Below are 24,184 nucleotides of genomic sequence, written 5' to 3' on the forward strand. Positions count from 1 at the left end.
AGGGAAGATTTATAAACTGGATTTGTAAAATCCCTTTATTTCAAATACGATAAAGAGAGGTGTTGGCTTCTATGGCATATGAATTGTAAGCCAATAACAGTGTTTTCTTTGGGCATGAGCCAAAGTTTTGGGTTTACTTTCCTTTCACCGAACATGAGCCCTCTGGAATGAGTCACTGGTTCTTATAGCGGCCTGCAGTCTGCTGAGCCAGGAAAAGGAGCCCTTGTTGCACAGAAAAGGAATGAGGAGATGATGTGTCCTGTGGGTCACACAGGGAATCGGCATCACTTCCCGCAGCCAGCCAATGCAGATTGCATGCAGAGGACCTGCAGGCCTGGAGGAGATGGAAATAGAGCCAGGACTCCCCGGGACCCGCTGGGGTTTGGGTACCACATTTAATCTCTGATGAGCATCTAGGAGTCCACATGGCTCCACCAAAAGCTCCGCTTCAGCAATTCAGGTACTTAAATGAGCTGCAGCAATTCTTTTCTGTAAACCTGGATCCTCAATCATCACCAACTCCTTGCTGCAACATGTTAAACCCTTCCCCAACCTCTCCCACCCCAGGAGAACCAGTGGAGTTACACAAGGGGAGCATGTGGCTGGAGACCTCTGAGCCAAGCAGGGGTTTTTTTTGCATTTCCTCTGATTATGAGAGCTGTCGAACCAAAAAAAAAAGGATCCCGAGGGACAATTCAGTGAGCAAGGGATGTGTGATCACTGGCATCCAACGTCGACTTACGGAAACTATAGGATGAGACAAGCCTTTTCACTTCGGCTGCTGCTGTCAGTGCTGGGAGTCAAAGACATCAATTATTGCTAATCTACAGTTTACCTTTTGTTTGTCAGCAGGTGAGGGAGCTATCCACGAAGCTGGTTCACATGCCAGCGGGCAAGGGTGCGGTCATATCGCAGCCTTGGCACTTACAGATACTAATCATTATTAATTGCCAGACCTGGGTGAGTGGTTTCACCATGGCTGTGCCCCAGCACAACGAACGGGGCCACGCTGCTGTGTGAGGTGGTTGCCAGCTGCTGTTATGTGGAAGATAAAGAGATTATGGTGGTTAAAAAAAACACCACAAATTCAGCAGTAAGTGTGACCGGCCGGGGCAGGGTTCTGGTGAGAGGCTGCCGTCGAAAGGCGCGGGGACGCCAGACCAAGGGGAACCGGCCTCCTGCCCCGCCGCCTCCCTCCGTGCCCACACAGCCCCGACCGACGCCGCTGAGGGCTCGTCCCGGTCCCGCCGCCACGCCGGGACGCGGGACGGGGCCCGCCCGTCCCACAGGCCGGCAGGGAGACAGCGGGGGCGGCCGCAGGGAGCCGGAGGCGGGACGGCTCCTCCCTGGCGGGGCGGGCTGAGGGAGAAGCGGGGCGGCGAGGAGGGAACGGGCTGAGGGAGAAGCGGGGCGGCGAGGAGGGAACGCGCTGAGGGGAGAAGTGGGGCGGTGAGGGGGGAACGGGCTGAGGGAGAAGCGGGGCGGCGAGGAGGGAACGGGCTGAGGGGAGAAGTGGGGCGGTGAGGAGGGAACGGGCTGAGGGAGAAGAGAGGCGGTGAGGAGGGAACGGGCTGAGGGGAGAAGCGGGGCGGTGAGGCGGCAACGGGCTGAGGGGAGAAGAGAGGCGGTGAGGCGGCAACGGGCTGAGGGGAGAAGAGAGGCGGTGAGGCGGCAACGGGCTGAGGGGAAAAGCGGGGCGGTGAGGCGGGAACGGGCTGAGGGAGAAGCGGGGCGGTGAGGAGGGAACGGGCTGAGGGAGAAGAGAGGCGGTGAGGAGGGAACGGGCTGAGGGGAGAAGCGGGGCGGTGAGGCGGCAACGGGCTGAGGGGAGAAGAGAGGCGGTGAGGCGGCAACGGGCTGAGGGGAGAAGCGGGGCGGTTAGGCGGGAACGGGCTGAGGGGAGAAGCGGGGCGGTGAGGCGGGAACGGGGCGGGCGGAGGCGGCCGGGCCGGGCTGAGAGGCGCCGAGCTGAGAGGAGAGCCGGGCCGGGCTGAGGGCCGGGCTGAGGGAGGACAGAGCTGGGCCGGGTGAGGCGGGACCGGTCCCCGTCGAGGCACCATGTCGGGGGCGGCGAGGACGGCCATCTGTCTGCTGCGCTGCGACCTGCGCGCCCATGATAACCAGGTAGGGCTCGGCCAGCGGCCCCCCGGGTATTTCTTTAGAAATAACCCTGCTCCTGTGTAGGCTGGGGAGAGGTGCGCACTGCATCCTGCCCCCAAGAGCTGCCATGGCCCTCTCTGTGTTTCCAGGTGCTCCACTGGGCTCAGAGTAACGCAGATTTCGTTATTCCCCTCTATTGCTTCGACCCGCGGCACTACGTGGGCACCCCCTGCTACGGCTTCCCGAAGACAGGGCCCCATCGGCTCAGGTTTTTGCTGGAAAGCGTGAAGGATCTAAGAGAAACACTCAAGAAAAAAGGAAGGTAGTTGAGAAAGCACTGTGCAAATAACATGTCTAATTTTATTTTCCTACTTGTTCTCAACACATATCTGTGCTGTGAGTCAAATCATGTCAGATACTCTGGGCTCTGATGATGGCTCACTTCAGAGTCCCACAGCCCTTCTGTTAGGTACAGTAAGGTCCCATACATAACCCTGTTCAGATGACCTGCTGTGGCATTTGCAAGGGAGCAAAAAGCCATGCAGGCTGCATGCCATTCAGGATTTTGCTTTCTGGAACTCGGATACCACAGATGGGTGTCAGCCTTGAGCGCTTTGCCCAGAGTCCTGACGACTGGCGACATGAACGGCAGTCTTCTGAGATTTAGGCAATGACACTAGCTACTGTGGCATGCGTCCTTCCTTGTTCCTAGCGAGTTTGGCCTAGGAGTTGGCTTGAGACAGACCATCATGGATCCTGGCTTGTGAGACTGGAGAGTTAAGTTTGCTCCTGCCCTGTCCTGCTAAACCCAATCTCTTTGGTAGGCTACACTGTGGGAAGGGAGTCTTCAGGGATTCCTCCTTCACTATGCCTTTAGAAACCATAACTGGGGTAGATCAGGGCCTGAAGGTCTACATGCTGAAGAATCCTATTACCGGATAACATCTGACTTTGCTTAGCAGAAGGTGTGTCAGCCAGCCTGTTTTCTCTGAGAGCAGCAAAACAGTGGTAGTAGAAGCAAGAGGAATGGCTCTGGGTTTGCAGTGCAGTGTGGACCACGCAGATGGTGAATGTTACAGGAGACTGAACTGATCACTGGGTATTTACACCCACACCCCACAGTGAAAAGATTCAGAGCTGCTTGAATGCTGCTGTGCTGTTGTCAGTGGCTGATAAGAGACTGGTCTTCCGCAGTGATAGACGTGTGGTTGTGAAGAGCCAAGCTAAGACCTAGGCTCCATTTCCACAACCATGAAGTACCTTCATGGTAGTGGTAGACAGAAATCTCCTCCACGTCCAATCTGTGGTGTTCCCTGTGGGCAGCTTGGTCTCTGCTTTTCTGTGGGAAGTAAGGGGAACTGCTCTCTCAGCAGCACCCATTGCTTCTGCCTTCTTCAGACCAAGCCCACCTTTAAAGAAATTTTTCAGTTATGCTTTAAATTGTTCTGGGAAAAACACTGTATTACCCCTTCAAGAAATTATTCTCCAGCACAGGCCTCTGTTAGATGACACAGTAGGGGGTGTGTGTACATGCATGCACACGTGTGTATATGTGAGAGACAGGAGAAGGGACAGAGTCACGTATGAGGCTCCTCACAGAACTCTGCACCCACCTCTGATGAACTTTCTCACCACAGCTTCTCTTTTGGTCTGATGCCCTGGGTACACAGCTGGGCAGTTGGTGAGGTTGCAAGGTGGGAGGGAAGTTCTGTTGACTCTGTTACAAACACAGAAAGTTCAGAGGAAAGAATTTCTTTGAATACTCCCACATGAAAGTGGAGAGGGGTCTGTCCACAGGCCACCACTACCTGTGAAGGGGACTGGAAGAGGAACAAGTTCTTGCATCTCAGCCTTAGTGTGTGAGGATGAACAGATCTGACAGTTTTACTTTTAGGTAACAGCCTGGCTTTCTGCCCAGTCATCCTTTCTAAGGCATCCAAGGTGGTAGAAATGTGTTTGACACAAACTCAGCCCCAGAGGCTTACAAACTGTGTTCAGTGGGTCCTAAAAAATGTAGGCTAGTCAAATCATGTCTGTCTGCCTCCATATGCTCTCTGTGCTCCATAGAGAACTAGTACATGGGTGGCTGGGCCAGGACTTGGGCCTCCCGTACACATAAATAACAATAACATCAAGCCTAATTCAGGTCAATATTTTGTGTTTGCAGTACCCTGGTTGTGAGGAAGGGGAAGCCAGAAGATGTGGTTTGTGATCTGATTACGCAGTTGGGCTCTGTCAGTGCTGTGGCTTTCCATGAAGAGGTAAGGGAAATATTTGAGTGACATTGTTAAAAGATAAAATTAGGTTGTGGAGGTTTCTTCCACAACCAAATAGTCATGTAGATCCTGTGTGTTCAGAGCCTTTCTTGTCCATGGTATAGTTAACCTTGGGGAAACTGGCTAGCTCCTGGGATGGGGATGGTGTAGGTGTCTGGGTGGGAATCCTTGCTGGATGACAGCAGCAATTTGTGATTGATCACTTGAAAGTGCTGTGTCTTGAGGAAGAGGAGTTTCCAGCAACTGGCATTTTTAGGTCAGCTGAGTCCATTTCTCCTTCTGTTTGCATCAAGCTGCCTCTTCCTGGCACCTTTCTTGCACAGGGAGCTAGCTGTCAGGGGGCATATTGTATTGAGTGTAGAAAAAGCCCACAGTGAGTTGACAGCACCCATATTTAGGCAGTTGCCCACCAGTGTGTTGAAGAATGAAAGATGAGTCCAGTCTTAGACTGCTCATGGGCTTGGTGTGTCACTGACCTGTTTTCACTGAGCTAACTGAGTGGTTTGATCCAGAGCCTGCTGAATTCAGTGGAGGGCTCTGGATCCAAACCACTGGGTCTGGGGGCTTTGTGTACACACACATATGTATGCATGTATATAGATGCACTCAGTATTAGCCAAGTCTGTTCCTCAGAGCTGTCTAATGCAGGATCACTCTGTGACCTGCACTTCAGGTGTTACTGCTGTCAGGCCTAAGACCCTTGTAATGACAACCTACACATCTCATAGTGTCTTGTTCCATGCAGCACTAAAATCAACCACAGAGGATCAGACAAAAGGCTTCTTCTAACTCCAGAACCTTTTTCCTGACAGTGACCAGTAACACATTGGTTATTGACCCAGAGGAGACCACAGGAGCGGGACAAATCTGTAAAGATACTTCCCCTGAATACTTGCCCAGCTTCCAAGAATCTGTGGCTCAAGGACTTCTTGAAACAGGAATGCTATCCTGATACTCAATAACCCTCAGTGGATTTCTTTTACATATATTTGTCCAGTCACCCTTCCAGTCCATGCAAACTTAAAAGATCTGCAACATCCTACATCAAGGGGTTCCTTATTCTGGCATTGGCACTACGAATTGAGAGTGAAAACATTTGTTGGGTTTGGCAGAGGGAAATACTCAGAGATTGTCTGTGTGCACCTCTCTCTAAAGAGATGAAGCTAACTGAGATGAGGGAGGAAGGCAAGACCGGGGATCAGGGTCAGTACACATGTGGGAGCTGAGGCCGTGCAGGCATGGCCTCACTGCCTTTTGTTCTCCCTAGGCCACGCAGGAGGAGCTGGATGTAGAGAAGGAGCTGTGCCAGGTGTGTAGTCAGCATGGGGTGAAGATTCACACATTCTGGGCATCGACGCTGTATCATCGGGATGACCTGCCCTTCAGGCCTATTGCCAGGTGGGCTGCTGCATGGGGTCACTCACTCCTCCACTGTCTCATTTGTTTCTCACACCAGTAAACTGCTCAGGAGGGGTCTTAGTCATCTGATCCCACAGGGAAGGGACCTATTAGTCCATCTGCATTTATGGAACAGTGCTGTCATGCTCATACACATCAAGGGGAAGGGGCACATTCATCCCTTTCTACTAGTAGGATTTACACTTCAGTATGCATAAATCCAAGGGGTTTGTTTGACCATTGACTTGAGGGACTGATTTCTCTTTGCCCTTCCACCAGCACAGTTTGGATACTCAGTCTGCAGTTCCTGGAGTCTTTGTGACATTGGGCTGGATTGCTTCATTACCCCAACTGTCTAAATGCAGCTGCCTATGACAGTAGCCCTTTGCGTGTGGGCTCTTCATAGCTCCCTCAATAGCCACTTTAGGTGTAGTGGATGGAGTTGAGTGATTCACGGTATCCTATAGAAAATGTATAAAATGGGGCTGAAGAGTCAGGCCATAAAAATGCCTGTTTCTCTCCATTGACTGAAAAGGCAGCAGGAGGTTGCAAATTTTTACATTGAGGTCAGCCTTGTGGGTAATCAGAAGTTAGGTGAGATAAATGTGAACCTCATGGGTTGCCCCATCAGGACACACCTTAAATTGAAAAGGCACCATTTGCATCAGAAACAGGAAGAAATTGGGTGAAAGACTGAACTCCTGTTTGCTGCTAGCTCCAGGGACATCTACCTCTATTATGCCAGGCAGTGTACAAACATGCATCAAAAAATACACACTCTGCCTCTGGAGAGTGCAGCCTGGAAAGCTAACCCTCCATCTGTGGAAGCTGCTGTGTGGTGCTGTGTGGAGGGGCCAGGGTAGCCATCCTGTGGAGATCTGACTGCGCTGTAATCTGCACAGGTTGCCTGATGTCTACACTCATTTCCGAAAAGTGGTGGAATCTGAGGCGAAGGTCCGGCCAACCCTGCGGATGGCAGATCAGCTAAAGCCTCTGGCTCCAGGGGTGGAAGAAGGGTGTATTCCTACAATGGAGGATTTGGGACAGAAGGGTAAGAAAACTTAATTTGGCAGTTGCTCCCATGAAATCCTACTTAGAGATGTTTCTTACTGACAATCAAAACATGGACCCCTCCCAAAGGCCGTGGTTGCCCTTCAAACTGTAACTAAGCCTCCCTTCACTCATGCAGCAAATGAAGGTACATTCCCTGCATGGAGGAGCTGCCCTGCAGCTGGGTCGAAAACATCCTCTTAGTCAGTAATTTTTAATATGTCTGATGTGGCCCTTGTTTTAAAGGAAGACCAGGGCACAAATCTTTTATGTCCTCAAAGCAGACAGTCCTACTGCTAAACATCCCTAGATTTTAAGCTCCCTACCTTTGAGATGCTTTCCAAGGGAGTAACAAGGTGATGGTGTTTTCTGTGGCAGATCCTGTGACTGATCCACGAACAGCCTTCCCCTGCAGTGGAGGAGAGACACAGGCTTTAATGAGACTGCAGTATTATTTTTGGGACACGGTAACTCTTATATTTCCTCGTCTACATCCTCCCACTTGTACATATGGCTGTGCAAGTGGGTGAGGCTGCAATTTCACTTCCTAATAATATTTCCTTAGCTCCTGTATAACACTTTACAAAGGAGGGAATTAGCATTATTTCAGTTTTTCAGAGAGGCAAACTAAATAAAAAAGGAAGTCATCCAGGAACTGGGAATGTAAGCCAAATACTGACGAACTAGTTTAGTGGCCTTCCCTCTTGAGTCTTTTTTTCCATCAACATTTGGGAATCAGGACAATTTTTTAGCTCCTTTACCTCGTTTTGCCCTTTCCACTCTCCTGTCCCACATCATCAGCAATGTAGGTCCTCCATTTTGGAGGAGTGAAAAGTGGCCTGAAGGGCTGCAGTTGCAGGTGGAGTGAGGAACAACTGACCCAAGCTGCTGCCTGCAGTTAAAAATAGTAGGAGGTTCCTAGTAGTGTGGTTTAAAAACTTGCAGCCAGTAAGTACTGCTACTTCTTGCTCCCTCACTTTGGTGGAGTGAAGCTGCTGCTGACTGCATTTTGTGTGTGCATCCTGACCGTTTTTGAACTTTTTCCTGGTCTAGTTTGAGGAATTGCCTTAAATTTGCCTTGTGTGAATTTAGACAAAGACACATGTGCTGATTTCCAACAGCATCAGACCCTATGCAGCTTTGTGGATAAAGGGGGTAGCATCTCTTCAGCTGAGATGGATTAAGAAGTGCGCTGTGCCCAGTGCACTCACTGGGACAGCCCCCCGGGGATTCTTTCAGCTGTGCTACAGAAGTTCCTGCATTCCCTTGCTGTTGGGGGAGCATTGTCATGGTTTAACCCCACTAGGCAGCTCAGCTCCACACAGCCGCTCCCTCACTCCCCACCAGTGAGATGGGGGAGAGAATCAGAGGGGTAAAAGTGAGATAACTCGTGGGTTGAGATAAAGACAGTTTAATAGGTAAAGCAAAAGCTGCATGCACAAGCAAAGCAAAATAAGGACTTCATTCACTACTTCCCATCAGCAGGCAGGTGTTCAGCCATCTCCAGGGCTCCATCACACCTAAGTTACTTGGGAAGACAAACGGACTCACTCGGACATTCCCCCACGCTTCCTCCATCTTTCCCACCTTCTACTGCTGAGCAGGACATCATATGGTCTGGAATATCCCCTGTCCCAGCTGTGTCACCTCCCAACTCCTTGTGCCCCCCGCCCCAGCCTGCTTGCTGGTGGGGTGGGGTGAGAAGCAGAAAAGGCCTTGACTCTGTGTAAGCACTGCTCAGCAATAACAAAAACATCCCTGTGTTATCAACACTGTTTTCATCACAAATTCAAAACATAGCACCACACAAGCTACTATGAAGAAAATTAACTCTATCCCCACCAAAACCAGTGCAAGCATGCGATCAAACAGTAATACAATCAATGCTGGAAAACCTGTTCCTTCTTTTTTGTTACGCAAATACTGTCTTCCTTGGTGAGCTAGAACAGCCCTTTAGCAATTGCAACCTGTGCAGTGAAGGGAATCAAGGAGAGATCAGGGTTCCCTATGTCCTCTGCATTGTCAGCAGAGTGCTCAGAAAATGGAAGGTCTGCACCCTGCTGTAAATGTGGGTGGCCCAGAAATAACAGTGATCAGGATTCCTGCAGCTAGTGTTGGGTGCTGTCAGACACTGGTTTTCAAACCCAAACAAGCAGCCACATGGGCAAGAGAACTGGCTGCCAGTGCTACTGGAGCTTTTAAGTGGATTATTGACCTGGAGTCAGGCGGGTATGGGCAGAGAGCAGCACAGCCAGGTTCATAGTGCTTATAGAAAGGAATGTGCTACAGGCTGAAGCGGGGAGCATAGCTTGTGACACGCATCCCAGAGCTATAATGAAAACTGCTGGCCTGATTAATTCCTGTGCACTGGAGGCAGTAATTTGGCAGCTCTGTAGTCCTTGCAGGCAGCCATGAGAGGGATCCCAGCCCTGCCAGATTGCCCTGGCTCCAGTATGAAAGAAAACGTATTTAGCATGTTGCACATAAAGTATTAAAACCTTTTGTTCTTTTGCTCACACAGAACCTGGTTGCATCTTACAAGGAGGCTCGGAATGGACTGGTGGGAACGGATTACTCAACTAAATTTGCACCATGGTAAAGAATTTTGTTGTGAGGCTGGAAGCTCCTTCTCAGCTCCCATTCCGAACTGATGTTACTTGTCTGCTGAGTGCTCACTGGGCATGGGTAGGGGCCTAGGTGTGATTCCCTTGCCCTTTTCTTGGGGTAGAGCAGCCTCGGAGAGCTGCTCTTTATTGCGCTTCCAGGCAGCGGTTCCCTGGGAACATTCCTGCAATTAGGAATTCCTGAAGTGTAGCAGTACTGTGCCAAGAACCCAGTGTGCTGGGAGCAGCGATGTGGACAGGGCACTGGACAGACAGACAACTTGTCTTTGGCTTTGTGCTGTTTTGTTTATGTGGGGTGGTTGAGAGCAGCCAAGGAAGAAGGGTAGCTTCAGCGTGTTGATAGGGCTATAAGCAGAACTCGATCCAGTCCTGGTTTGCTGAATACTGTGGGACAAATTGCCTCACCTCACCGCCATTCCATTTTTCTGTGGGGTGAAGAGACACTTCTGATTATTCCTATTGCAAAAGTATCTCTTGTTTGGGTAAATATGATGACTTCTAATTACGGGTTTTAGTCTCTGGTGCTGGAAGGGGGAGCATTGATTCCAGACTGAAACTGCAGCAGCAGAACCCAGTTCAGCCTAATGTTGAGAACATCTGGAGTGTTTTCCCGACATAACTGCAATGTGAAACAATTTGCTGAGGCTGTTACAGGTCAGGATTTCTTATTTTCAACTGGCTTTGTGCTGTAATGGTTGCAGTGTATGGCTCCACCTGGTGGCACTTTGGGATCCCAGGACCACTGGCACTGCAGTTATTTATTTGTGGCCTCCACTCTGTTTTTTCCAAGCTGGCCATTAGCCCAGAGCAGACAGTCCTGATCTGCCTGCCCCAAAGTGTTCCTCTGCCAGATAATGAAAATCAGAACCGGTCAGATTGCAGCCAGGCATTCACATCTCATACTGGCCATTTCTAAGTGTTAGAGCTGGTCAACAATTAGGGAAAAACTCTTTAGGCCCTTTCTTCCTGTTTTCCAGAATTCATTAGAACATCAAATGTTTCCACAAGCCCTAGTGGGAAATTGCAGTAAAATACATTTCTAGGAAAATCAAGGTAAAAGTTGTTCTTTATCACCCTTTGTGATGGGGTTGGCATCTACAAGCTCTTTCCTGTCTTGCACAGCACTGATTTGGAACAAATGGAAGTAGCCCAGTGGGTTGGAATGCCAGAGCTCGGTTTGATTCCCTAGTTTTCCTACCCTGCCTGAGATTTTCAGCAAGTCACTTGCCTTCTGTGGTTGCTCAAATGAGACACTAAGGTACTGCAGGGAAAGAAGCCCTGGGCATATGATAAATAAGTTTATAGTAAAAGGAGGGCTGTTGAACAGCTAGGACAGTTGATGCAGAGGTTGACATTTGAGATCCATTTCTGGATTTGTCATTGGCGTGCTAAGTCACCAGCTAATCAAAGTCTTCTAGGTGAAACTTGTCAAACTTCTGTAAAACGATTTATCTCATTAGGTTGGAGACTCCTGTAACAGTCATATGCTTGGAAAGGGGGAGGATTTTAATTCTCAGATTGCAGAGTTGCAAAAAAGTCACACGACTTTGGGAAGCCATTTGGGAAGTCAGTGGCAGAACTGCAAACTGAGCAAAGTTTTCAGACAACAACTTGAAACACAAAACTGCCCCTCCACTCCCTCCCCTCAGACATCAAGCTGTCAGTCCCACGTTGTGTTCAGGACATCATTCTTCTGCTTTCAGGCTGGCGCTGGGCTGCATTTCACCTCGATACATCTATGAGCAGATCCAGAAGTATGAAAAAGAGAGAACGGCAAATCAGAGCACATACTGGTATGTCCCTGCACGATCACCGTGGCTTGTTTTCTCTGAAAAGGAAACTGGCGTCTCATGCACAGGAGAGAGTGATTTGTTAACTTTCTCTTTAATGAATGTTTGTTTTTCCTGTGCCTTCTGTCTGGTTCCTCTGGGTTGCATTGCAGTTCTGTTTCAGTATGGATTTATTAGTCTGCCTTTGACATCCAGAGGCTTTAGTCTCTTTATAAGTAAAAATTATTAATGCTAGTTGTCATTATTATTGCTGGCAAATTGTGGTTCATGATTTTTAAAACTGATCTCTGTAAATCAGCACCATCCCTCTCTGTATTGTTATTATGTGCTAGATGATAAGGAAGAAGAATGATTTACAAATAAAAGCCAAAGGGTTTCTCATGCCAAGGACATGAGCAGGGTTTCACCCAAAAGTCTCAGTGACTGTCCGACTTGTAAAAATCGCATGGTGTCAGGACCACCTCTGGCCACAGTCCAGCAAATGGCCCCCTGCTTGCTCGGCTGCCTGGCCATGACCACACCACCATAGCAACGGGGAAGAGGGGACTAGGAAGTGGGCTTAATGCATCCTGCCTTGTCAGAAGTGGGCTTAATGCATCCTGCCTCGTCACCCATGCTCTTCCTCACCTCACTGCTGACTGCTCACATGCCTGTCAGTTGTGCTGAAGGAGTCTGGGGGACAGTTGAGTCAGTGTATCAATCCCTGGGCTGGCCTTGAACTTCTCATGCACTCTAATCTGCCCAGACACTGTGAATTAGAGCCTGGTAGGAAGCTCTTATGGAGAAGCAGGTTCATGTTAGAGCCTGCCCTAACACTAGACCTGGATAGGAAGAAACCCAAACCAGAAAGTCTGTGCAAACTGTGGAACTGTTTTTTGTGTTGGTTTGTTACATTTGCAACATGTCAAACAGCACAGTGGTTGGTGAAGAACAGGCAGAACATTGCCAACGATTCTGGCCAAAATACTCAATTTCATTAAAATTCAAATGACAGAAAAAATATCGACCTTTTGCCTGTTGAATGTATGCTGCCTTTTTTTTTAATTCAAAGACAATTAAGAAAGGAAAGATTTAAAGAAATTAACATACTCATGTTTTTCCATCTAATAGTCAGCCAGCCTGCCTGCAGCTGGGGTGCCATGGTGATCTGAGCATTTTAAAGTGATAAATAACTACAAAAAAGAAGCTGTCAAGCTCCTAGGGACGGTAGTCAACTGTACAGTGAAGTATAGGTTGTGGTGGCTGCACATGAGGGACTGATTGAACCTCAGTGTCATGACACTAGTTTTTAGCATTTAGACAGTGTCCTGTTTTGTAATCAGATTTTCCAGAAAGATCTTGTAAGCAAAAACATCAGCCAAACAGAGTATTTCCAATATGCCAGATCGCTGAAGCAGGTCTCAGAGGCTGGGGTGCCATCATTTTATAAGAAGCTGGTTTTATATAAAAGTTTTTATATAAAACTATTTTCTGCAGGCCTAGCAGCTGATCTCATGAGCTAGACCAATGTAAACCTAGTTTTGAAAGGTGCCTTCAAGTCCCTTATAAAGGTTATTGCTTAAATCAGTGCAAAACTCTTAGGAATGTGCTGACATGCTTGCTCATGCGGAAGCATGAAGCTGAATCAGGTCCTCACCCTGCTCTTTGGAGAGTTACATCCCAGTAGGGATGGATGAGGAACAGGTTTCCTGAAATTCTGCTCCTGCACTTGAGTTAAGGAAAGCTTCCCAAGTGATTCATGCAAAGTTTGCCTTCACTGTAGTCATCCAGGTGCAAGCTAGATAAGTAGGCTTGAGGCAAGACCTGGTACCATGGGAAGGTATATGAAGTTGCGCACTGTGAATAAACCTCACGGCGTTAATGATGGGTGCTATGGAAGCAAAATCCTGAATCAGTAGTTTTATCTGACCCACAGTGCAATACAGACATGGCTTTGTGTTTTAGGGTCCTGTTTGAACTGCTGTGGCGGGATTACTTTCGATTTGTGGCCCTGAAGTATGGCAGAAGAATTTTCTCATTAAGAGGTGCGTATGGATCACTATATTTGGAGAGGAAAGGTACAGTCTTACAAAAGGGAAAGTAAAGAGAAGAGACTGTCAGCATTGGGTTGTACAAATGTTCTTCTCATAGCACTTGTGTCACCACCCTGCAATGTTGCTGGGGACTTCCCATTGGCACAGAAGTGCCTCAACACTGCTATGTTAGGCACTGTAGACACTGAGACTTTTGCCCCAAATCTGATTAGATACGGGGAGTATTGTTAACATGTGTCAGTGGGAAACAACAGCACAATAAGAGTAAAGATGCTGTTTCCGGAGATATTCCACCTTTGGAGAGAATCCAGGCTTCAGGCTTGCCCAAGTTCACCAGATAATCTGGGACAGAGCAGGAATCAACCCAGCAACGTGAATCCCAAGAAACCAGATATTCTTTCTGCCTTGTACTACATAGGAATCGGAATGAGATTCAGCTCCAGACCCAGTGACTTACGTGCAGGTGTCTACACATGAAATGGGGGTCTGGACTCTCTGTGCAACAACAAATATCTAGTCCATATAGTCAGGAAACCCTACAGCTGATGCCTGTGCTGGGTGAGCTGTTCTCCATGTGATGTAGCTGCCCACACCTCAGCATCCAGCACTGTTTCAGATGCCCTAGGGCAGTCTGCCTGGCATCCAGCCTGTGACACATCTGCCAGGCCTATGTGGCTGTTTCGAATGCCCTACAGCATCTCAGATGGCACTGGAAGCCAGTGGTGGGCCTAACCTTATATGTCTGGAGCTGACAGCTGAGTCCTTCCTGCTGCCTCCATTCCACCGTACAGAGGACTGTAATTGCCACTGGACCCCTGCAAACATAAACTCATCTCCGTCATCTGCTCCTACCCCACTGCATGAGCAGTGTTACCAGGGACTTCTGCCTGGTAATCCTGGGGTTAGTACCTGTCACAGAAACAGATTTCACATAAACGTAGTCCTGGAGAAAAAGTGAACAAGAAAATACTAGCTTGGGCCAGAGCACATCTCCGACCACTTGTGAGGTCTGAGTAATTTTTAATTAAAAAACAAAAGAGCAAACACCAACAAAAAACAAATAATCAAAATCTGTTAGGGCTTAAGCATCCTCCGTGTGCATGAGACACCCCTTGGCAACACCTGAAAGGAGGAATGGATCATCTCTAAACATTTGCAGAAGGAACGTGGCTTGTTTGTAATACCACTGAGAGGGCTAGCTTCATCCTAACATCTCGTGTCAACCAAGGCGCCTCTCGCTGTCATTGTTTTATTAATAACTGCCTGTGTCAGCATTTGTCTTCATTAACCGTTCATTTTTTTCCTCAATAGGGCTTCAAAACAAAGAGGTCCCCTGGAAAAAGGACCTTCAGCTCTTTGACTGTTGGAAAGGTCAGTAGAAACCACAGGTTTGGCTAAGTGTACTTTTGGTTTCCATGTGTCTGTATGCTAACATGTGCCCTAATGCTAACTCAGATTTACATAGGGGAACTGTCAGCATGATCAGGGCCTGTCATTTAAGCTGTTACCACCAAACCCAACCCCTTGGTTCAGTGTGAGTGCAGGATACTTGGCTTCCCCTGAGACTGAGCGCCGTACAGGAGCAGGCCCACAGGGTATCATGAATGGCCAGGCTGTGTCCAGCTGGTACACACTTCGTGAGATGTGCTGCAGTTACATTTTACTGCCCAGGTGGAAGTGTTTATGACCTGTTGGTCCCTTCTGTTTAGTCACACAGAGGCTGACCAGCCCTTCTTATCAATGCTAGATTGCCATGCCTACTACGTTTTGTTCTTCTGATTGGTTTTGGTTAGAAGGTTAAAACAGCATTAGAATAAATCACATCTTTTGTTATGCCACAGCCTTTTAATATCCTTGCTTTTCTTTAGCTTTTATAACTTTATTGTCACATGAATAGCAAGCACAATATCTCAAAACTTGGAGGAACTAACAGATTAAACTATCAGAATCAATGACATACACACCTGTATATCTTTCTTCACATTAATGCCGTCTGTATCAATTTGCACACAGGTACAATAAATCTTTTCCTTAACAATCAACAAGGCTCTTTACTTTTCAGGTACTAACCCTTGGGGACTTGTCCAATACATCCCTTTCTGCTGTTAGTCACCTGTCAAGAATCTTTCTGTTCTTGGCCCATCTCACTATTGTCTGCATATTTATTTTGCTCTGCAAATTCCCTGCAATCCACCTGATGGTTTTTCCAGTCTGAGATTTTTCTGTACCTTGTTTTTTTCCTTGCCAAAAATTCCCCTCATTTTAATTTTCAGTATTATTTCCCATTTAATTTCTAGTGGATCTTGGTGGCTGCATGCCAGCTAAACCTCACAGAAATCTCTCCCTGCCACTGTACACTGGCAATGTCTTACCTGCTCGGATGGCTGTGAATGCACGACCACAGGTTGGTTTATGAGTGCCCAAAAATGTCATCATGTCCCAGCTCTGTCTTTTGTCTCTGCAGAAGGCAAAACGGGGGTTCCTTTTGTTGATGCCAACATGCGAGAGCTGGCTGCAACGGGCTTCATGTCTAACAGAGGGCGGCAGAACGTCGCCAGCTTTCTCACCAAGGACCTGGGTCTGGACTGGAGGATGGGGGCAGAATGGTTTGCATACCTGCTGGTAAGACTGAACCCTTTGTGTATCTGGAGTTCATTGTGCTCCCTGCCCTGAGTGAAAGACAGGAGGACAGCTCTGCCTAATAAGGAAGGATACAGAAGTGCATGTATATACTGCTTGCATGGTATGTACTTCCCAAAGCTCACGTAAGAAAAGGGAGTTTTGCCACAGTGAAGCTGCCATCAACCAAGATGTAGCTAGGAAATTTGCAATGAAAGTTTTGATCCTCCATGTAGGGTTTTAGCCAGAGATTTGTCACACTTGAGAAAACTCAAAACATAAATTATGTTAACAATGCTCTGATTTGCTCACCCCAGAGGCTGGGGAGGAGGACAGCCCAGAAATAGAACATAAAAAGAAATGTGTTCTGGCCACTGAAGCCAGCATTGGCACAGCATCTTTGCATTGATTGCTGTGGACAGGGAAGTCATCTAGTCAAGCACAGGCGAGTATGGACAATAGCTGAATCAGCTTCCAGAGAGCTCCACCCTGGCTGGAGGCATCCTTCTTCATTCTGGTAAGTCACAGGACTCCTGACAACTGGAGCACCCATTTGTTTCTCATATGCCAATCAGCAGCCATGCAAGCTCAGTTAAATAGCTGGGTTGCTTCTCCATCCTCAGTCCCCATAGCTTCTTCCAGGAGGGTCTGAACAGGCTGGCAGTCCCCAGTTCAGCCCTGTGCATCTTTGCTCGGTTGCCATTATCTCTGGCAATACTGATGGAGAGACTGTCAGTAGCACCATGCTGAGCGCTGAAAACTGAGGCTGAGGAGGTGAACCTGCATTTGTTCTTCACCAGACTGAATGGTACAGACTGAAAAAGACCAAATACTAATACCAGCCTCACATTAAAGATCTTATCTGTGGGTAGGTAAGAGGCTACTCGTAGTCAGGAAACTTTCTATTCACTAGGATGGCTGGAGGTACAGAGAAAGCCCAGTCACCTCACCATTATCTGCAATTAAGAAAGCCTTTTTTGTGAATGTAATTTTTTTTTGAGCTTCCTTGGAGCTGGGGTGTGACATGGCTTTGGCTGCAGAGATCTACAGGAAGATCTGAGTGCTCTTCCCATTGCTGCATCTCACACCATTGTTGTGAGCAGTGGTGGGCCTGCACAGTAACACAGTGCAGGACTTCTGCAGGATCCTCCAGAAAGTGCTGTTGGTAGCTCCGTGCAGTGATGCCTTCCCAGATAAGGGTGAGAGCCCCCAGCAAATGGCACCAGAGAACTTGTATCAGAAAAGCAGTGGCCTTATCCTCCATATCCTAGCTGGAATTAGGATGGAAAATCTTACCTTGAGTGCATTTCTTTTGCAGTTTCAGTGGGTTGTAAAAGATAGCTGATACCCTGTGTGCCCTAAGCTTTGTAGCAGTGACTTGCCAACCAGGGGCTGCCTTTCAGTATGGGTGATCTAACTCCTGTAGCCTGAGTATGTCACACAGGGGCCCTCCAGAAGAATGGTACAGCACACGCAAATGCACAAACACATCTGTGCCTGCCTGTCCTGCAGAGTGAGCCTCTAGGACTGCTTTGAATGTTTTGTAGTATCTGGCTTTTGATGGCATCTATCAGCTATGGCTTTCAGAGCAGCTACAAAGGTGACTTCATTTCACAGAGAGGGCAGCTTGCTTCATGTACAGGCAAGGCTCATACTCAAAGTCACCCGTGGATTAAGAGTTGGGAGTCAGGAATCGAGGCTTTGCTCTGCTGGGGGGGCAGCCTTGCCTACCTCAGATAGGAGCTTGGTTCACTTTGCAGTCAGACACAGAGGGCCACGGAAGATTCCAGGTCCTATTCCCCACGTGAGGAAGACCTGGAATGTCTCGCACTACTAGAAAGATGCTCCCTGGGTTACTTACCTTTATTCACATGGGCATAAATGTTACCAGCCTTGCTGGAAGCAGGATTTAGCACTCTGCACTAGCCCTGTCATCTCGGGAAGCTCCAGATGCTGACTGCCACTGTAGGTTGGTGTGGCACAGGCTGATCCTGGTGTCCTGTCCCTTCCTTTCAGCTTATGTCACACTAATACATTGCTAGACAGCTCTGTTCCTTTAACCTGGTGGCATCCCCAGAGTAACATGCAGGAGACATCAGTTTGATGGGGGAGATACAGCTATAGAATGGTAGAGGACAGTACAGAGCTGAAATTGGTCTCGCTTGCCTCTAAAAAGGAAAAGCAATGCATATTTCATCTCTGATACTTCCGGCAAAGGCCCACTGAGTGTTTGCATGTGTCTGTGAAGAAGAGGCTGTTTGTCATCCACACCAGATGGGCAGGGAGACTAAGGGAAGCTCTCTGCAACTCACTGAAGCTGGGGGAAAGGCCAGAGACTTCTGGTGTCCTGAACAGAGAACACCTCGGCTATGATTTCATACACAGGGTCAGGCCCCAAGGACAGGGAGAGAAAGAAACAGAAGAAAATGCCAGGAAGGGGCAAGGCTGAGGGGGAAATGAGCCTGCCTCCTCCAGTCCCCCTTGGATTTGCCCTCACCTCCCACACACGCTTTCCTGCATGTTAATCGCACAATCAGGCCTCCGATGGCATCTTTCTTCCCCTCCTTATCTCACTTACTGGAGGAAGTGCTGCTGGGAAGGGGAAGCCTGGTGCACACTGAGCATAGTTCGCTATTGATCACCCTGACCCCAGCTCTCGGCTGGTTTTGCAGAGAAGGGGAGAGGGAACTTGGCAGAGCCCATTCCCCTGTGCCTTCTGCCATCTGGGTGCATTGAGCTCCTTGCTTTAAGGAGTGGCTGAGATTTTGGAAACATCACTGTGTGGACTGGTTGTTGCTGTGGCTCCAGTAAAGGGAGAAGAGAACAGCACTCAACCTGCTCAGTGACGTGTCTTTGCAAACTCTACCGCAGCTGCCAGTGCTACACTTTCGCAATGCGGACAGCCCTCCTAGGAACGCTCAAAGATCCCACGCCCTTTTTGCTATCACTGCCACTCCCCTCCTGAGCCATGTTTGAATTGTCCTACAACTGGAAAGCTTCTGATATTGAATTTGAGCCACCCTGCCCAGCTGAAAAGCACTCAGACTGGACTGTGTTCTGCTCTCTTTTGTGCCCATTTCAGGAGCCTTGCTCTATTTTACATAAGCATCCTTGAGAGCTTTGTATTTGTCCAGATGTACAATAACTTGACGATGTGCAGCCTACTAAATACGTCATGAGAGCTCTAGTGTTTCCCCTAGTAAAGCAGCTCTCTCTGCCAAGTCCCTGTGACTTGAGGCTTATTCCCTGACGAAGGCTGAGTATAGCAGGGAAAAAACTGCAGTGTTTGTATTGATTGCATCTTCATACATGCTGTGTGGTCACTCCATACAGTCTGAGTTAGACTTTTCTCCAGTCTGCCTAATAGGATCTGCAGCAATGATTTTGTTAGTGTGTTCTCTGGGCAACTGGTCAGGAAGAATTTTCTCTCCTATTTGAAATGCACTGGGCTACTGTTTCTTGGAATATGAGCACTCAAAAGCTAGGGCTAGTTGTCACGAAGTCTGCCAGGTGATGGCGGAAAGAGGATTTTAAAAAAAAAAGGAAACTGAGAAAGAGAGGGAATTTAGTTGGACTTTTACCTGTCTTAGTGACCTACAGACCACGAAGTGAAGTAGCCTGGGAAACTGATCCCAGCTGTACAAAACAGCCATGCAGCATGGTCCTCTTCTGAGCTGGATGGCTGTACCTACATGGGAGAGCTCTGACTACCCCAGTGTGGCCAGACTGATTCCCATGCAAGGAATTGTCCCCCTGAGATAAAGGGTGGATGGGGAGAGAAGATTCATTAAGGGGTGGCCCAGCTCTCCTTATTGTTTTCTTCCTCTGTTCTAAAGGTGGATTATGACGTTTGTAGCAATTATGGCAACTGGTTATACAGCGCTGGTATTGGCAATGACCCACGGGAGAACAGGAAGTTTAACATGATTAAACAAGGCCTGGATTACGACGGCAATGTAAGTCTTGTTTGGCTGCCCTGCAATGAATAGTGCAGCAAAGCCGATGTGATAGTTTCAGGGAACAGAGGACATCAATCTGCTGTGTGGATACTGCTGCAAAAATAGTTCTGTGATCTCCTTGCCAACAGTCAGGCAGGTTCCTCACTGTTGTACAGGAAGATCTTACGTTTACAATCTGCTGCTGTCCCCAAATAGGCTGGTGCTCTGTATGCCCTCCCTGCCCTGCCGTTGGTCTGTGTGTTTAGTGTTTCATCACTGTTTCTTCCGGGTAACAGCCACATCCCACCCATATCTGACACAGCCATTTCCCTGAGCACAGAGCAGCTTCTTGGAGAACTCAGAAGTGACAAGAGAGATGCTGCTGCTCACATGGCACCTTGGGAGGTCCTGGAGAGTAGATTAAACCTGTGACTCCTCTGGCTAGCCTCTGTAAGTGGTGGGAGCAGATAAATCGCCTTTTCCATCTGCTTAACCAGTGTTCACATACCAGATTACTTGTTTCCACCCTGTTCCTTATCTTCATGGCAAGCTACGCTGTTGCCTTCTGGCACTGTAGCTGGCAGGACTTTGCAAGGAATCAGAAACTAGTCCTAGCAGGGGACACAGCAGTAAAGTTAATGGGAGGGATTGAGAGGCAAGGGGGGTTCATCTTCCCAAGCACAAGAGTGTGCAGCTGAGCTAGTCATGCTAGTTTCCTTCAGTCACTGGAAAGAAAAAAGGACTTCTTGTGAGTGACACTATGTCCTAAACAGGGCAGGTGAACTGTACCGAAAAAGCACCTCTCCCTCCTCTGCCTGCAGAGTGAGCCTGGGAGAATTGCTCCAGCACCCAGGTCTCTGCGTTTGGGCACTAATTCTGGGTAGAGGGTTTAGCAGGAGGGGCTAAGACTGGATAGAGGTAACTGATGCTGTAGTACACCAGCTTCTTTACCTGGAAATCAGGCTTCTTTCTTTCATGTTAAGAAAGACCCTTGCTGGGAAGCACTTACAGATTGTTACTGAATAGAACTGTCTCCTGTTGGTTCTGTTTGCAGGGGGATTACGTCCGGCTGTGGGTCCCAGAACTACAGGGCATAAAGGGAGCAGATATCCACACCCCTTGGGCACTGAACAGTGCTGCTCTCTCCCAGGCAGGAGTAACTCTAGGTGAGACCTACCCACAGCCAGTTGTGACAGCCCCAGAGTGGAGCCAACACATCAACCAGAGGCCCGTGAGTACTGGGAAGGTTCGGATGGAGTGGGAGGGCTCCAGGACTGGCTGTGAATTCTGCTCTTCTTTCTCAGGTACAAAGGGAAAAAATTGCTTTAATGCAAAGTCACGTTACGTCACAGCAGAGGGTGATCCAGCCCTGCACAGGGACTGTGCAGCCAGGCTTATTTAGCTGTGTCTGTCCTAGGGAACTAAATAGGTCTGAGGCACAAGCCCAAGTACCCACCTCCTGTCATCCAGACAGTTACATTGTTAGTGTATTCCCCAGCACTATTTTTCCAGGGCCAATAAGAACCTTCCAGAACCTTGTCCAAGCACAATTTGAGGGTACCACGTGCTAAGGACTGTCACAAAATACAGTCTTGACAAAGCCACCCTACATCATATGGACAGAAACTGTGCCAGGCCAGTTGGCTTTAGGGCTGAAGAATGAACCCATGCATGTTTCATAGGTAGCTCTTCTTACTCAGTTTTTTTACTCCTGGATATACATAGTGCCAGATATGAGTGGAAGGATGGGGTACCTCTGAAGGCCTCCACTGGCCTAACCACCCCCCGATGCAGACGGACAGAAGGGAGCCCAGGTTGATGCTCGGTTTCCACTCTGTTCATGAGGTGGAACTCCTACCATGCTTGAGTGCATCCAAACTGGAGCCAGCAAGACCCGTAAATATGGGGACTGGCCCTTGCACTTTGCTTTTTGGGTGTATCTGCCCTTTAGAACGGGAACAGATTAAGATGTGGATCCTGCGACATGTCAAGACTTGGATCTGCTGACTGGGCTGCTGTTCTTGGAGGAGATGTGTATGGAAGGGAAGTGCTCTGTAGGTCTGGGTGGGGTCAGTGACGCTGGAGCTGGAAGGGAAGAAGGAAATGGATGTAACCAATGGTTGTGTATTTCGAGGGGTTTTCAGCATTTCGTCTTCCCCCATGCATCCTCCCTGCCTCCTCCTGAGTAAGGATACTTTGTGGAGGCTCAAATTTAGTTGTCATACTATGTTTAATGAAGAATGAAGCATGTCTCCATTTTGGGTTTTAATCCCAGGGTGCAGTACCAAATATCTCTAGCCAGATTCCTTTGCATGAGTGAAAAGTTTTGCAGAAGCAAAGCCTTCCACTTCTGGCCATGCTGTTGAAGAGCCTGGATTATTACCCTTCTGCTTAAGAGGGCACCTGAGATCAGAGAAAGGACTCTGTGAAGGAGCCCCTTGGTGAGACACTGGTTTGAGGCAGTGATGAAACTTGAACCCAAAAGCTTCTCCATCAGGCAGGAGTTCCACTTTGATCAACTTTCCAGCTCACCTGGGGCTCTGTGGACCTGCACTGCCACACTGTGCTTGTAAAATTAAAATACTGCTGGGGGGGACTGTTGGCCCAGTGTTACTGAGGCCTGGAGAAGAACCTCCCCTCCTAGCCCCTCAAAACTGAGTATCAAAATACCTTTGAAAATACAAGCCCACACCTTACAAGAAACCCTAGCTTCCTAAGTCCAAGCCTAGAGCCGTGCCTGTCAGGCCTCCCCGCCTTTTTAGTGAACTTGGGGGTAGAAGTGCCACGTGCACATTTTTCTGCATGTCAAAGCTGCTTTGGGATCAGATTCACTCTGCAGCATCAGCAAATACCTCACTGTTCATCTTTCATTTGCAGCAGGGAAGAAGTCCCCATCCCAGGGGCAGAAGAGGACCTGCACACACACCAATGCAGCACAAGGACAGAGGGATAGATTTTTACTTTTCTCACAAGAAAGATATATGATGAAGGCTGTCCAGGTGCGTGCTGGAAAAGCGCTCAGTGGGAGCTTTCACTGCTGAAGATGCCAGGATAACGGTTGATCTCCTTGAGCCAAGCCAATGATAGAAGTCTGGCCACAACAAAGAAATTAGGGATCTGCCTCTTCCTTCTTTCCAAGGTCATGAGCTGGACGAGTGTATTTGGAGGTTGTGTATTAGCACCAATTGTGGTGATCGGGTCTGGTATTTTCCCTTTGGTGCTTAGGCTGGGGCTGTGAGCTCCTAGGCAGTTCGCCTGTCGCTCTCCAGGAGCGGTTTCCCTTCAGTGCTGAGGGTCTGACCCCCACAGACAGTGTATCACTCTCAACTCTGTAAAGTCCTGTGGTTGAAAGGGGCTGTCTAACTAATATTAATTAACCAAAATGGCATGGCCTTTCTGTTTGGAGGAGGTGTGGCTGCTTTTCCAGTGCCTCTTGCTTTGCACTGGTGCTTACAGCTGTTAGAGCTAAATTTCTGCCTCTTTACAAACTGGAGCAGATGGTTTATGTGGCAGGTGTTCAGTCAGAACTCTTTCTAGTGAACTTTCTTATCCTCATATTTCATGTTTTAAGGCTTTAAAACTACTGATCATTGTGCAATAAAAAGTTTTGCTACTGGAATATTTTATCTTCCTCATTTCCACAGAGATCCACAGGCAGAGGGAGGCTTCAGAGGATGTTCTTTTACTGTGTCTCCTACAGTACTCTGGAGAAACAGTTAAGTTCCTCGTGAAAACTGCTCTGGAGTCCTTGCAGCACCCAGGCTGCTTTTGGTACCAGCCTGGAAGCTGGAAATCAGTTCATAGCTGAGAACTGTTATTTTGTCCTTGGCACCAAAAAAGCAGTCTAAAATGGTTCCCTGGCCATTTTAAGCATTTTGTGTTTATGCAGAATGTTGTACTCGCTGGAAGACTTTGGGAATTTGGGGACAGCCATGTTTGTGCTGTCGTGGAGCGCTGTCACCCGATGGACAGCCCGGGTTTGAACTCCTCAGTCCCAAAAGCAGCCCTCTCTCAGCAGACAGAACGTGGCTCTGGATTTATTACCACTAGGGATTCATTTGGGCCTCTTTTGTAAAGAAGACTACCATAATTCTGTTAAATCTCTTTGAATGCTTACTTGGGTACGTCGGTTCAGGACTGGACTGAGAAAAGAACTGACGAGGAACACAAAAGCAGGTTCTTCTACCAAAAGGAGACGAATCAAGTGATTTTGAGCGGACGCCCTGCCAGGGCCGCGTTAATAATCCCACCGTTTGTCGTGTGAGGGGGTTGGGCAGGAATGTAGCCGTCGTGGGGCGATTTGGGGGTGGGGGGGGAACAGAGGAAAACAGCGTTCGGGACAGCACTGTACCCTCT

At 48.4% G+C, this 24,184-nt stretch overlaps 1 protein-coding gene across 2 annotated transcripts; it reads left to right on the plus strand.

Annotated features, from left to right (window-relative positions):
* Nucleotides 1–1,843: 1,843 nt before the first annotated feature.
* LOC142038838 (cryptochrome DASH-like) lies at nucleotides 1,844–23,447 on the plus strand. 2 transcript variants are annotated; one of them, XM_075044680.1, is made up of 14 exons: nucleotides 1,844–2,124; nucleotides 2,250–2,422; nucleotides 4,268–4,361; nucleotides 5,644–5,774; nucleotides 6,677–6,825; nucleotides 7,203–7,291; nucleotides 9,346–9,419; nucleotides 11,152–11,241; nucleotides 13,183–13,262; nucleotides 14,583–14,642; nucleotides 15,736–15,893; nucleotides 19,727–19,846; nucleotides 20,883–21,059; nucleotides 22,709–23,447. In XM_075044680.1, exons 1-14 carry the CDS (start codon nucleotides 2,059–2,061, stop codon nucleotides 22,811–22,813), a joined length of 1,566 nt encoding a protein of 521 aa, XP_074900781.1. In that variant the 5' UTR covers nucleotides 1,844–2,058; the 3' UTR covers nucleotides 22,814–23,447. The 2 variants fall into 2 exon arrangements, with proteins under 2 accessions (XP_074900781.1, XP_074900779.1); XM_075044678.1 differs by having other exon boundaries at nucleotides 1,846–2,124; nucleotides 22,706–23,447.
* The last annotated feature ends 737 nt before the right edge of the window (nucleotides 23,448–24,184 follow it).

The sequence above is a fragment of the Buteo buteo genome, chromosome 2, assembly GCF_964188355.1.
Source record: "Buteo buteo chromosome 2, bButBut1.hap1.1, whole genome shotgun sequence".
Lineage (NCBI taxonomy): Eukaryota > Metazoa > Chordata > Aves > Accipitriformes > Accipitridae > Buteo > Buteo buteo.

Bases quoted from the DNA above. Each gene is read 5' to 3' on its own strand.
- LOC142038838 (XM_075044678.1), top strand. From the start codon at position 2,059: ATGTCGGGGGCGGCGAGGACGGCCATCTGTCTGCTGCGCTGCGACCTG. The intron at 2,423-4,267 runs GTAGTTGAGAAA...TTGTGTTTGCAG, and splicing joins ACACTCAAGAAAAAAGGAAG to TACCCTGGTTGTGAGGAAGG. The intron at 9,420-11,151 runs GTAAAGAATTTT...TTCTGCTTTCAG, and splicing joins TCAACTAAATTTGCACCATG to GCTGGCGCTGGGCTGCATTT.